The sequence below is a fragment of the Bufo gargarizans genome, chromosome 4 (genome assembly GCF_014858855.1).
Source record: "Bufo gargarizans isolate SCDJY-AF-19 chromosome 4, ASM1485885v1, whole genome shotgun sequence".
Taxonomy (NCBI): Eukaryota; Metazoa; Chordata; class Amphibia; order Anura; family Bufonidae; genus Bufo; species Bufo gargarizans.
The window spans coordinates 339,619,794-339,632,371 of record NC_058083.1 but is presented as its reverse complement, the minus strand read 5'-3'; the positions used below and the strand labels follow the sequence as shown (position 1 = coordinate 339,632,371).

Genomic DNA, 12,578 nt, shown 5'->3' with positions numbered 1-12,578 from the left:
AACACGGTACCTTTATATGCTTTGGTGGACTTTTAAATATGCCAAAAACGAACTTTGATGAGGGCTCGCAAGTGCACAGGGCGGAGTCCACCGGGTTGGAGCCCAGGCAGCTCTGCCTCTTCGGCTCTTATCCCCGCCCAGCCTCCTCCTCTGCTCGCCTATCTGTTGTCTCTCCCCCTCAGCGAGATCCCGCGCCGACTTGCTTGGTCGGGGCATGCGCACTGCCATGCCCATTGCTGACACGGCATCGCAGTAGCTTATGCGCATGCCCCGACCAAGCAAGTCATCGCGTCGGCGCGGGATCTCGCTGAGGGGGAGAGACAACAGATAGGCGAGCAGAGGAGGAGGCTGGGCGGGGATAAGAGCCGAAGAGGCAGAGCTGCCTGGGCTCCAACCCGGTGGACTCCGCCCTGTGCACTTGCGAGCCCTCAAAGTTCGTTTTTGGCATATTTAAAAGTCCACCAAAGCATATAAAAGGTACTGTGTTAATCATCTGTTTTGCGGCTACAGCGGTATGGCAACTGTTAAAAAGGGGTAAATCTGCTGACAGACTCCCTTTAAAAAAAAAAAAAAAAAAATGAACGTAAACGGGAAAACAAAAACACGTTCGTGTGCAGGAAGCCTATGCAAATCTCTCCTATTTGCCATAAAATCACTCTGCCTAATGATCATGGGCTATATGTAAAGGTCACTGGGAACAGGGGTTTCATTTTTACATCTGTAACCATAGCAGAACACCTATAAAAGCAGAAGACTGAATAAACCCATCCTAAATCTACCAATGCTGTACATGGATTTTGGATGGATTACAAACCCACAACACAGCACCAACAGACAGCTATGAGCCAGCACTCTCTGTGTGTATCAGTTACAATGCAGAGGCACAGGAAGGTTTCTTTACCCTCATGTATCCCATCTGAATAGATTTTGTAGCCCTGATCAGTCTTTAAAAAGTGGATCCATCTGCTCTATTGATTAAATACTTAAAATTGTCATGAAATAACAGTACTCAATCACTGAGATTTAAATTTCCACATTGTGCTGTTATTCCTCCTGGAAATATTTGAGTAAACCACTAGGCATTACTATTCCCCTATTCAATGGGATTGGTCTATAAACCCTCGGCTCTGTGGAATTATTGCCGACAGTGTCAGACTGTGTAGAGACATACCGATAACCAAGGGAAGTGGTAATAACCAGATGTCAATTTATTAATACATTTACAAGATGAATAACGCAGGATGGCACAATGCACAGTTGCTCCAGCACTGTTATTTAATGAGGTATACATATTTACAGAAATCCTCAAAGTTTTTTTGCCCTTAAAGGACATCTGTCAGCAGATTTGTAGCTATGACACTGGCTGACCTGTTGTATGTGCGCTTGGCAGCTGAAGGCATTGCGGAGAAAAACAACGGGGGCGTTGCAGTTAGTCCTACAGGCTCTGCTCTCTCTGCAACTGCCGCCCCCTCTGCACTTTCACTGACAAGGCCAGGCACTAGCCCTGTCAGTGGCCCTGACCAAGTACAGAGGGTGCGGCAGTGGCTGACAAAGCGAAGCTTCTAGGTGTAATGACAACTGCCCGGTTGCTCCTAGAGCAGAAATGGCCAACCTGTGACCCTCCAGCTGTTGTAAAACTACAACTCCCACCATGCCCTGCTGTAGGCAGTCTGGGCATGCTGGGAGTTGTAGTTTTGCAACAGCTGGAGAGCCGCAGGTTGGCCATCCCTATCCTAGAGGCTCAGTTGCAATGCAGCCACATATAAACATGGGACCAACACAGATGCCGTCAGCTGCCAAGAGCACATGTAACCGGTCAGCCAGTGCCATAGCTACAAACCTGCTGACGGATATCCTTTAATACAGGAACTGCGCTACTCTCCTACAGGAAAGGACACTGCCCATAGCGCTACATCCAGTAAGCTAACCATACATGGCGCTATGCAAGGTAAGAGACTCAAATAAACAGAACATTTTGTGTGTTGAAAAGGCAACTCTGCTTAGAGTTCCATAGAAAATACAATACAAGTAGTAGCCCAGAATGGTTCATAACCTAAAGATGAATTGCATCCATTTGTATCTGTCACCCATAACAGGGAACTGTCCAAGAATGAACATTCAGTCTATTTTTCATAAAGACTTATTAGCAGGAGAATTTAAGATGTAAAACAGGAAAACAAAATTAGATTTCACAAGTGTAAAAATATCACCTTGGTAATGGAAATTTCACACATACAGATTTGAAAAATGCTGCTATATAACAGTATTACACATTATACAGGAAAAGCAACTGCCCCAACGAGATCATTAGCGGGCGGATGACATGCTCCATAGCGGCTTATAACTGATTTATAATTCCTAACTCATAATGAATCAGCACGTAGAGAACTGAATAATATGTTGCTGTAAATTCTCACCCTGCAGCAAATTAACTCCTAACATTTTATGACCCGCTAATGACAAACACGACCAATGGAAAAAAAACAACCTATGTTGACCTTTGCTCAGAGAATGACGTTTAATATTTAGCTATTTTTGCAGGATATCTTGGGTTGACTCCAACATTAACCCTGGGTTCACACCTGAGCGTTTTACAGCGTGCTCAAACGCGCTGTAAAACGCTCAACACGTGAAAACCAATGCTTCCCTATGGCCCTGGTTCACACTTAAAACGCCTGACGCATAAAAAAGATCTTGAGCTTTTTTTTGGTCGTTTGTCGCGCGTTTTGGCCCATACACTCATTGGACAACACTGCAGTCAATCACACAAACGCACGTTAAACGCGCGTTTACTATTGCAAAAACGCGCATAAAAACGCGCAACAAATACGCGCGTAAAACGCGCGTTTTAGAAACGCTCAGGTGTGAACCCAGGGTAAAGGGAACGGGTCATCATGAAATGATTGCTTACATCAAGTTTTTATGTTAAACAATGGCTTAATAAGCAGACACTTCCGATTCTGTACAGATCACTTTTCAGTATTCAAATTATTATCATCACAGGAAGGATCACAATGACATAAAACTAGTATAGATAACACAGGAACCACCACAATAGGTGATTGTCGAGGCTTATCTACTCCCTCCCTGAGCAATGACCTCTACACAGAGCAAGCCTAGAAAGTTCTCACACAGAAGTCAATAAGTCCCCCCCTAGACTATTGTGTCTATGGCCCATGTGCCTGCTGTAAAGCATATCTGAAAATGCTGTTAAGAGCTCAGACAAGATGGCTTCCCTCATAATTACATACAGAAAACAGAATAAATAAAAGAACATAGAAGCCTAAAGTTAACAGCTTTAAAGGTACTGCTGGCAGTTTAGGATCCATTTTGGTGCTGACAAGTTTCCTTTAAAATGGTTGCCCAGCCAATCATTGTTTTTAATTATTGGGCCCCCCACTGGTTTGGTTTAATCCCATTCTTAAACCCTGCCCCCGTTTAAAAAAAATAAAATAAAATATCTGTTGGACAGCCATAGTGCTATTCCCATAAACCTTATTTATCTGACAAAGACAAGACACTAAGAAATACTGCACGCTCTTTCAATCACATACACATAGCAGTTAAAGGGAGTCTCACCTAAACTGACCATTATAGAACACTAACCCCATGATCTGCATTATAGACCCCATATTTGAATGCTCCTTACCGTATAGCTGTCCGTCGCTTATTTTTGCTAAAAAACACTTTTATTCAATATGTAAATTGGGTTCTGAAGGTGACCAGGGGCGGCGGGCAAGCGGCCGTTTCCCGGGCCCCTTATCACTTTTCATATGAAACCCCTCCCCTTTCATCACTCTGCCCACCCTAGGTTCTTCAGAAATCCAGCGCCAGTGCTGATCACAAGATTCGCCGCGCCTGCGCACTTCATTCCTCATTATGGGCAGAGGCACAAGAGCGTTTAATGGGCATGTGCCGGCCCGTACATCTAGCCGGCCTTGTGCCTCTGCCCATTATGGGGAATGAAGCGAATGGCGCTGGCGCTGGATTTCTGAAGAGGCTGTAATCTTTCTGGATTTCAATAGCAGCTTCCTCCTTCCGCCACCCCCTATGTACAGAATCGGGAAGTAAAATTTTCATGCTGCCCCTGACTTCAAATAAGTGCTGCACCTTGAATTCGGATTCATGAGCCTTTTTTCCCTGTAATGTTTCTGACACGGTCGTTCACTCTTTAGGCTGCTTTTACATTTTGGCACCCCGGCCAAAACGGTTCTGTTTTGTCCCCATGCATTCTGAATAAAAAGAGATCCTTCAGGATCCACCAGGATACCTTCCATTCTGTCAGCATTCCGGGTCACCCATTGACTTTCAATGTATTTAGTGACGGATCCGGTTTGGTCCATTTTGATTTCACACAACCTCATCCTAACGGAACGGATGCATCCTGATGTGTAATCAAAACAGATACGTTTTGAGATCCTCTGCCGGATCTTAAAACTGGAAGCCAAAACGCATATGTGAAACTGGCCTTATTGATACAAGAAAGCAAATTGTATTACAAAGGAAGTTTCACCCCCAAAAAACGAGATTTTTGTATAACTTACCAGTAAAATCTCTTTCTCGCTCTTTCCTTGGGGGACACAGAAGACCTTGGGTATAGCTCATCTCCATAGGAGGCGTGACACTAAGTGAAAAAACTGTTAAGCCCCTCCTCCACAGCTATACCCTCAGCCTGGAGAGAGAGACTGCCAGTTGCGTGTCCAAGCAGTGAGAAAAGGCAAGTCCAACAAGGAACCAACAAGCCAACTACCCAACGGGTAACAAAAACTCGGAAAACGCACAGAGAAAAAACAATTAATGGGTGGGTGCTGTGTCCCCCAAGGAAAGAGCGAGAAAGAGATTTTACTGGTAAGTTATACAAAAATCTCGTTTTCTCGCACAGTTTCCTTGGGGGACACAGAAGACCTTGGGACGTTCAAAAGCAGTCCAAAAGGGGGAGGGACCACAGCACCAAGGCGAAGCACCCGAAAGGCATCAATGAACCGCCGCCTGTAAACCCAGGCGGGGTAAGGCAGCATCTGCCAAAGTCAGAGTATGCACCCTGTAGAACTCAGTAAGGCGTGCAAGGCAGACCTGTGGCCGCCGTGCCCAAATGCACGGCCGAAGCCCAATGCCTCCGGCCCAGGAGGCACCGACCGCTCTGGTGAAAGGAACGGTGACACCAAAGACAGAATCCTGCCCTAGGTGCGGTAACCTCAGCAATAGCCAATCTGATCAAGCGGAGGAAAACCACCCTGGAGTCTGTCAACCCTATGCACAGACCTCCTGGAAACCCAAGAGGCCGAACGACTGCAAGAGTCGGAGATCTCCAAGTAAAAAACGGCCAGGCCCAAACAATGTCCAAATAGGTGAGGTGTTGAAGCGAAGGCAACACCACCTTCAGAAGGAAGGAAGGAAGAAACGAGATGCAGAACAGCCCCGTCCTGGAAAAGACAGAAAGCTCGTAACAAAAAAAGGGGCCAAGCCGGCACCCGTCAGAGACACGACTGATACGGAACACAACCGTACAGGACAGAAGGATAGAGAGAACTCCTGTAACGGCTCCAAGGGCAAGATTGGAGCGCCGAGAGCTCAGGACATAGTCCCCAGGGCGGTACCGAAGGACAGTACAGAGGAACCAAAGAGCCACTCCGAGGAAGAAGGTCTTGGCAGGCCCAGAGGGCCGGGAACGCTGGAAGAGGAAGAACAGCGCCGACACTTGACACCTCAACTAAAAGACAGAACCATGGGGAAAGAACTTCAGAGTGGGGAATGCACAGCTTCCCACAGAACCCCAGACAAAAAACCCTAAGTCTTACGACAGATCCTGGACGAGACACAGCCAGGAGTGGACAGCAGTGAACCCGCTGGAGTCGCCTGGCAAGCAGGCGAAAACCCAATGAGAACAGGCGCAGACCAGTAACACGGGCAGAAGGGTCGACAAAACTAGCCCCGTCGGCCCCGAACAACGTTGACCCGCATCCACCCGAATGGGGGAGCAGAAGGACAGATGGAAAGAACCCAAAGGATCCGCCAGATGCCAGGAGAAGGCAGGCTAAAGACCATGCTGATGTAACCACGTTGTACAGCCCCTGTGTGGGATCAAAGGACAATCTGAACCGAAAAGGTAGTCCCCCCAAGTTACCGAGAAGGTAAGTCTACATCAGGACCATCGTCTTAGAACGGGCCACGCAATCTGCACCCAGCGGGAGGACAGAACGCGGTAGACTCGGTAGATAAGCACACAGCTAATACAGCCAGCGCGAACAAGGGAGACAGTACGAGGCCAAAAGGAACACCGGAACCATCCACAGGAACAACCAGGCTCACCCCAGAGGGGAGGACAGTGAAAACACAGCCTCCGAAGTCTGGCGGGAAGCCACATCGGAGTGATCTGTATAGAGCGGGAGCCAAACAAAGCCGGTGAAAAGAGGTAGTCGAGACAGAGGCCGACATAACACCCTCCAACCGAAAGGAGGAGGAGTGGGCAACAGGGAAGCCATAAGACAGCTCAAAAGCAGAACCCGCTACACTGTGAGACGCCCGGTCCACCGCCTCGCAGAAGGCGAATACCTTGAAGAACCCAAGGCGGAGGTCCTCCGGACCTGGGTAATCCAGCACCCAAGAGAAGTTGGGTGACCGTCCCGAGAAGAGCAGCCCGAACCCGGTAGCAGATCAGACAGAAGCGTAGAGGCGCCAAGAGGAAGGACTCATACCACACTGCATCCGAAGGGGAGGAAATTGCGGCAGGCAAGGGAACCGCAGTCCTGCCAGCGCCAATGAAGAATTCGAGAGGCGCCGCAGACAACAGCATTCTCGACCATGGGACCACTAGCGCAGGGAAGCAATGCTGCAGAAGGACGCAAAGGGCATGCATCTAGGACCCACGAACACTCCCTGGAATGAAAGGCCAACTAAATGAATGAGCACCACCCAGCTCGGTGCAGCAGAGAGAAATAGAGCCTGTCCGGTCAAGAGGACAGAATGAACTCCCTAGGGACGAGTGCAAGGCTGGCGGCAAGCATCGGCTCCCAAGAAACAAAGGTATGCCGCAGGAAGCAGGTGAGGCATACGAACGAGCAGCCCCGCAAGCAGCGAGAAGGCCAACCCACCTAGAAAAAAGGGGGGCTCGTCCCAGAGCGCCACAGCATGTACGGAATCGCAAAGTGCAACCTGAAAGGGAGTTATGCACAAAACCAGTATAGCATGCGATGGAACGCAATCAGTCCACCCCGAAAGGGGGGAAATTGTACCTGGCCAACTACAGTTGGCAAGAGTGCAAAGACCCGTCCCAAAAGGGAGTGATGCCTAAGGCCGAACCTACTTCAGAGAAGCAGGACATACCCTATAAACCAGCAGGAACGCAGGAGGTCCACCTAGTGAAAGGGGAACATGCACAGGGTATCCTAGCATTAAATGAGTGTGCAATAATACACCCAACACTGAACTCAGCGAGAGAGTAACTACTCTGCCAATGAATGGGACATGTACAAGTCCAGCCCAGCCATATAAGGACAGCCGTGAATCCCATGAGCGTGCCAAATTCTGCCCTTGAAGTGAGAGGTGGTCACGCACAAGGCCAGCACCGTATCCAATGGAAGTGCAAGCGTTCCACCCATGATAGAGGGCCATTCTCATGGCCAGCAATGTATCCGGTGAGAGTGTAGCACACCGCCCAGAAAAAAGGGGGTAAAGCACATGGCCAGCATCTCCTCCAGGGAGAGTGCGAGCACACCGCCATGCATGGGAGCCATACACCTGGCCAGCAACGTACTGGCGAGAGACAAACACAGTCACTAAGAACGCGTGCATGTCGCCAGAGGAAGGAAGGCATGCCCCTGGCTGGCAGCGAATCCAGCAAGAGTGCGTACACCGCCTACGGAAGAGGAGTCATGCCTATGGCCGACAGCGGATCCAGCGAGAGTGCAAGCACCCTGCCATGTATGGGGTACATGCACGTGGCCAGCAACGTACCTGCGAGGAAACACCCAAAGACAGAGGGATGTATGTATGCTGCCTGAGGGAAGGAGGCATACCCAAGGCCGGCAGGGAATCCAATGAGAGTGCAGCATACCGCCTAAGAAATGGCCGGCAGCGCAACCAGTGAGAGTGCAGCACAATAACATAGTACATAAGTACATCATCGCACATCAGCGAGAGTGCAGCATTCCGCCTATGGAAGGGGGTCGTGCACATAGCCAGTACCGTATCCGGTGAAAGTGCAGTATCCCGCCTAAAAAAGGGGGTCATGCACATGACCGGCAACAGATCCAGTGAGAGTGCTGCGTTCCGCCCAGGAAGGGGGTCACGCACATGGCCGGCAGCGAATCCAGTGAGTGCAGCGTTCCGCCCACGGAAGGGGGTCACGCACATGGCCGGCAGCAAATCCAGAGAGTGCAGCGTTCCGCCTATGGAAGGGGGTCGTGCACAAGGCCAGCACCGTATCCGGTGAAGGTGCAGCATTCCGCCTAAGAAGGGGGTCATGCACATGGCAGGCACCATAACTGGAGAGATGATGAATGCTGCCTACAGAGGGCCGAATGCACTTGGCCAGCGCCGTATCCTGGAAGAGGCAAGAAAACCGCCTAAAAGGGGAAATGCCCTAGCAGCGACGCAGGCTGGGAGCGCAACACCATGCCGCCTGTGGAAAGAGGTCATGCAGACATGCAGCATTACTGATGAGGCTGCAGCGTCAAGCGCAGCCCAATAGAAATCATGATCTATTATTTTTATTTTATTTCATTATTTATTTATTTTTATTTTTTTATTATTATTTAAACTCAGCCTCTGAGGCTAAAGGGGAGCCACCATATAGGGGCCCTGAGAGACAGGAGAAAAAAAAAAGGGGGGCCAACTATACAGACCCAATTTTGGGAGCCGGCCTGCACCCAAAGGGTTAACAGGGATCCGGCCTGGAGGGCGGCGTGCGATCCCCTGGGGGCGGAGGAACCTCCAGGCAGGAAAATTCGCGCCTGGAGAAGTTCCCGCCCCCTCCACCAGAGACCGGAATATTGCGGCCTAGTAGGCCGCGAAGCCGGGGGCTAAATTGCGGCCCCCGGCCCGTCATACCGCCGGGACCTGCGGCGGAACGGCGCTTCAAACCGGCCGCGGGAGCCCACCCCGCGGGCCGGTCGGGATTGCGGCCCAGCAGGCCGAAGCCTGGGACCAAAGTAGCGGAGCCCCGCCGACCGCCACCTGCTGGGGCATACCCAATGCCGGCCGCGGGAGCCCACCCCGCCGGCCAGAAGAGACAGGGGCCCGGAATGGCGGTTTGCCGGCGCGGGAGCCCACCCGGCCGGCCGGAAGAGACAGGGACTGGAATGGTGGCTCGCTGGCCGCGGGAGCCCACCCCGCCGGCCGGAAGTAAGGGGGCCTGGAATGGCGGACCGCCGCGGGAGCCGCGGAGCCTAAAATCTTTTGCGGCGCCCGGCCGCACCATATTAGTGCTGACCGGACCGGTGCCCGTGATGGGTCAGGGGCAGCAAGGCGCGGGCCCTGTGGCCCTGAAGCAGTGGCCGGTAAGAGGGAGGGGGACCTGAGACCGGGTCTGTGAGGGTGGGAAGCCTGCCTAACCCCTACGTCAGGGGCAGCTAGGTGCGAACCTCTGCAGCTCCCCAGGCATTCTTCTTGCAGGAAGAAGGGTGCCAATGTCCTATGGGAGCAAAATGTCGCTAGCAGGGACAAAAGGGTCCAGAGGCCCTGTCAGTATGGGGGTCAGGCACGCAGGAGACCGGGGTGGGGTGAGGGGGGGGACGTAGGGCTGGAGAAGCCAATCTCTCACCACAGCCGTCTTCACCCTCGGTCCGTTCCAGCAGGGTCGCCCCTTCAGCTACTGGCACCGTAGTGGCAGGACGCTGGAAGAGGGGCTTGGCGTGCGGGCGACCCTTGTGCTGGCGGGATGTAGGGGAGCTGGGCTGCCCTGATCCACCTTGCCTTCTGTGGGGGAGGCAGCAGTGCGGATGACCGGCACTGGCGCAGCTCGACCCCGGGAGAAACAGAGAGGTCTAGTGCGTCTCTGTTGTCCCTGATGATCTGGAACAAAAAGAAAAGAAAAAAGTAAAAATCAAAAATTAAAACAAGGAGAAAACAGCCCTGCAGAGCAGGGAGTGTCTTGCCTCCTTGGACACTAAGCAAAAAACTGGCAGTCTCTCTCTCCAGGCTGAGGGTATAGCTGTGGAGGAGGGGCTTAACAGTTTTCACTTAGTGTCACGCCTCCTATGGAGATGAGCTATACCCAAGGTCTTCTGTGTCCCCCAAGGAAACTGGGCGAGAAAGGCACATTTCAAAATGAGAGCAATGAGCAAGAAAAAACACATGTAATAATTCTTAGATGGTTACAGTGGCTATTATGTAAACTGCTTCATGAAGAATAGATTAGTCACTGACCTTTACATAAAGTTCGATTGACTTGCCTCCCCGTGCCGTTCCGCTGATGTTTGGTTGACATACGTTTCATCTGTCGGGGAGTGCTGGGAGGAGAGGTGCCATAGAAGGTTTCGGCATTTGCTTCATCTGAAAACTCATCAGCTTCACAACCAGCACTGTCTCCAGCGGCATTTTCTGTTTTGCGCATGTGCCTGAAACACGGAGGACAACTTAAATAGGACTGATAAAGCAAGAAGAGGTATAGAAGGGCAGAGCAGTCAGCTTAAACACATTTTTGTCATACATGTCCTTACCATAACTGCTCCCTAGATTTTGTTTTGTGTAAGAACGTTGCTGTATGACTTTAGTTATTGATTGCAGGATTTTTTTTTTAAAGAAAATATTTTGTCAATTAACCTGTTGATACATTTGAGATTTCATAACAGCTCCTAGAGGCTGGACTACATTGTCTAACCCTGACATAAGTGTAGTAAACAGACACTGAATCATAAAAGGTGTATGAAAGGGTTTACAGCTAAAGGAGGATTCAACCTGTTTACTGTCAGCACAACACAAAACATACCTGCTAGGAAACCTCATTAATCCAGTCTGAATCAGGACAGATGTGTCATGCTGAACTCCAGATGTCTCTTCTAAAAGATGAGCCATTTCGCTTGACATAACGTGCAAAGGCATTATAAAGGTACCTATCCAATTACATTCTTACAAGACAGCAGCGCAAATTATTTAGAGTGTTTTTCTAATACACAGGTTTTCAGTAGAGCATCCTCGAACATACTTGTAAAATCTCAGATGCCTGTTGAAGAGACCAGGATATATTCTGTGTACTGCAGAATATGGCTCCCACAAACCTAAACGTGAGCCACGTTAGATTTACAGCCCCTACACATATATTTGCGGGTCAATAATTAACAAAAACATTCTTTTGTCCTGCACTGTATATTTTCTATAAGCTTTAACCTGGAGCTGGCGTTTTTAGTGTAAAAAAAAAAAAAAAAAAAAAAAAAAAAAGGTGTAAACCAAAAGCTGTGTGTGAAGCCACTCCAAAGGCTAGGAAGCCTGGGCGCCAAACAACCCAAACCTCAGAACTTTTGAGCCCCAAAAAACAAGAAAAACTTGTCAGCAGTCCTTGTTCTTGTGCCACAGCCTTGTTCCCAGCAGCTTCGGCTCCTCTTCAGACCGTAAGTGGCTCGGTGCCCTGATCACTGCAGCCACTCTGTGCCCTCAGGGGTCACGTGTGGTAGAGGACTCATCTCTGATTTCAAATGTACAATCAAACTTCTAAAGTTGCTTTAGGGGCTAATTGTTATCAGAGCAGACAACTTTCAAGGATCCAAATCAATCCTGTAACACAAAACTAAATCAACCAATTTTGTTTTAGTTCTTTCCAAAGCACAAGCCTTTGTCATTGGAAACATCTGTTATGCTTGAAAAGTAACCTCCCCCACCGCAGTAAGAAAGGGTCAACCTAGGTTGGACAATACAGTAACTGTAAACTCCCTGGTATCCAGTGCTCGGAAAGATCTAGCAGGCCTTACACAAACCTGACATGCTGCTCCTATTAGAACAAGGAGTCTGACAATAAAAGATATTTTCCACACAAAAATATTGTCATGCTGAAAGGACATTATCCTTACAACTTACATGGGGTACTGGTGCCCCTTAAAGAGACCAGCTCTGTATGGAGACTTATCAGCAATGCTCCATGGGGAAATATACAGTTATCTCCCAAGGTAAGAGAACCATCTCACTAGCGCCACTTTGTGGAACACCTAGGCAAGAGGTCCCTTCCATGTAGACCTGCAATGACATCACCAGTATACTCACAAGTGCAGATTTTATTGCATGTTTTATTAAGTTTTCATGACGTTTTTGCAGTCTTAAACCCTGCACATATTAAAGAGTCTGTCACCTCAAAAAAACATCTTCAAAACAAGCATACCGCCATGTAGGGTAGCTTCCTCAAAACACAGCCATACCTTCAATTTGGGCAGCACTGCAGTAGCCAACTCCATCCAGCACATAAAAGAGACAGAACTGTGTAGTTATGGTGTCGGAGATACTCCCAAATAGCAGATTGACGGGGGGTGGGGTATAAGGACCCCTGCTGATCTCATTTTGTTGACTTGTGCTAAGGATAGGTCATCAATTGGTAAATCCTGGAGAACCCCCACTGAGTTTCCACAGAACCTGTGCTGAAAAAAGCATTGTGG

At 49.5% G+C, this 12,578-nt stretch overlaps 1 protein-coding gene across 4 annotated transcripts in view; it reads right to left on the bottom strand.

Moving 5' to 3' along the window:
• The window catches only part of MAP3K4 (mitogen-activated protein kinase kinase kinase 4), a 205,622-nt gene that overhangs the window by 134,388 nt on the left and 58,656 nt on the right, over positions 1–12,578 (bottom strand). For all 4 annotated transcript variants that reach the window (XM_044292179.1, XM_044292181.1, XM_044292180.1 and 1 more), the window contains exon 2: positions 10,366–10,556. In XM_044292179.1, the coding sequence (XP_044148114.1) occupies positions 10,366–10,556 (191 nt within the window). The remainder of the gene's footprint in view (positions 1–10,365; positions 10,557–12,578) is intronic.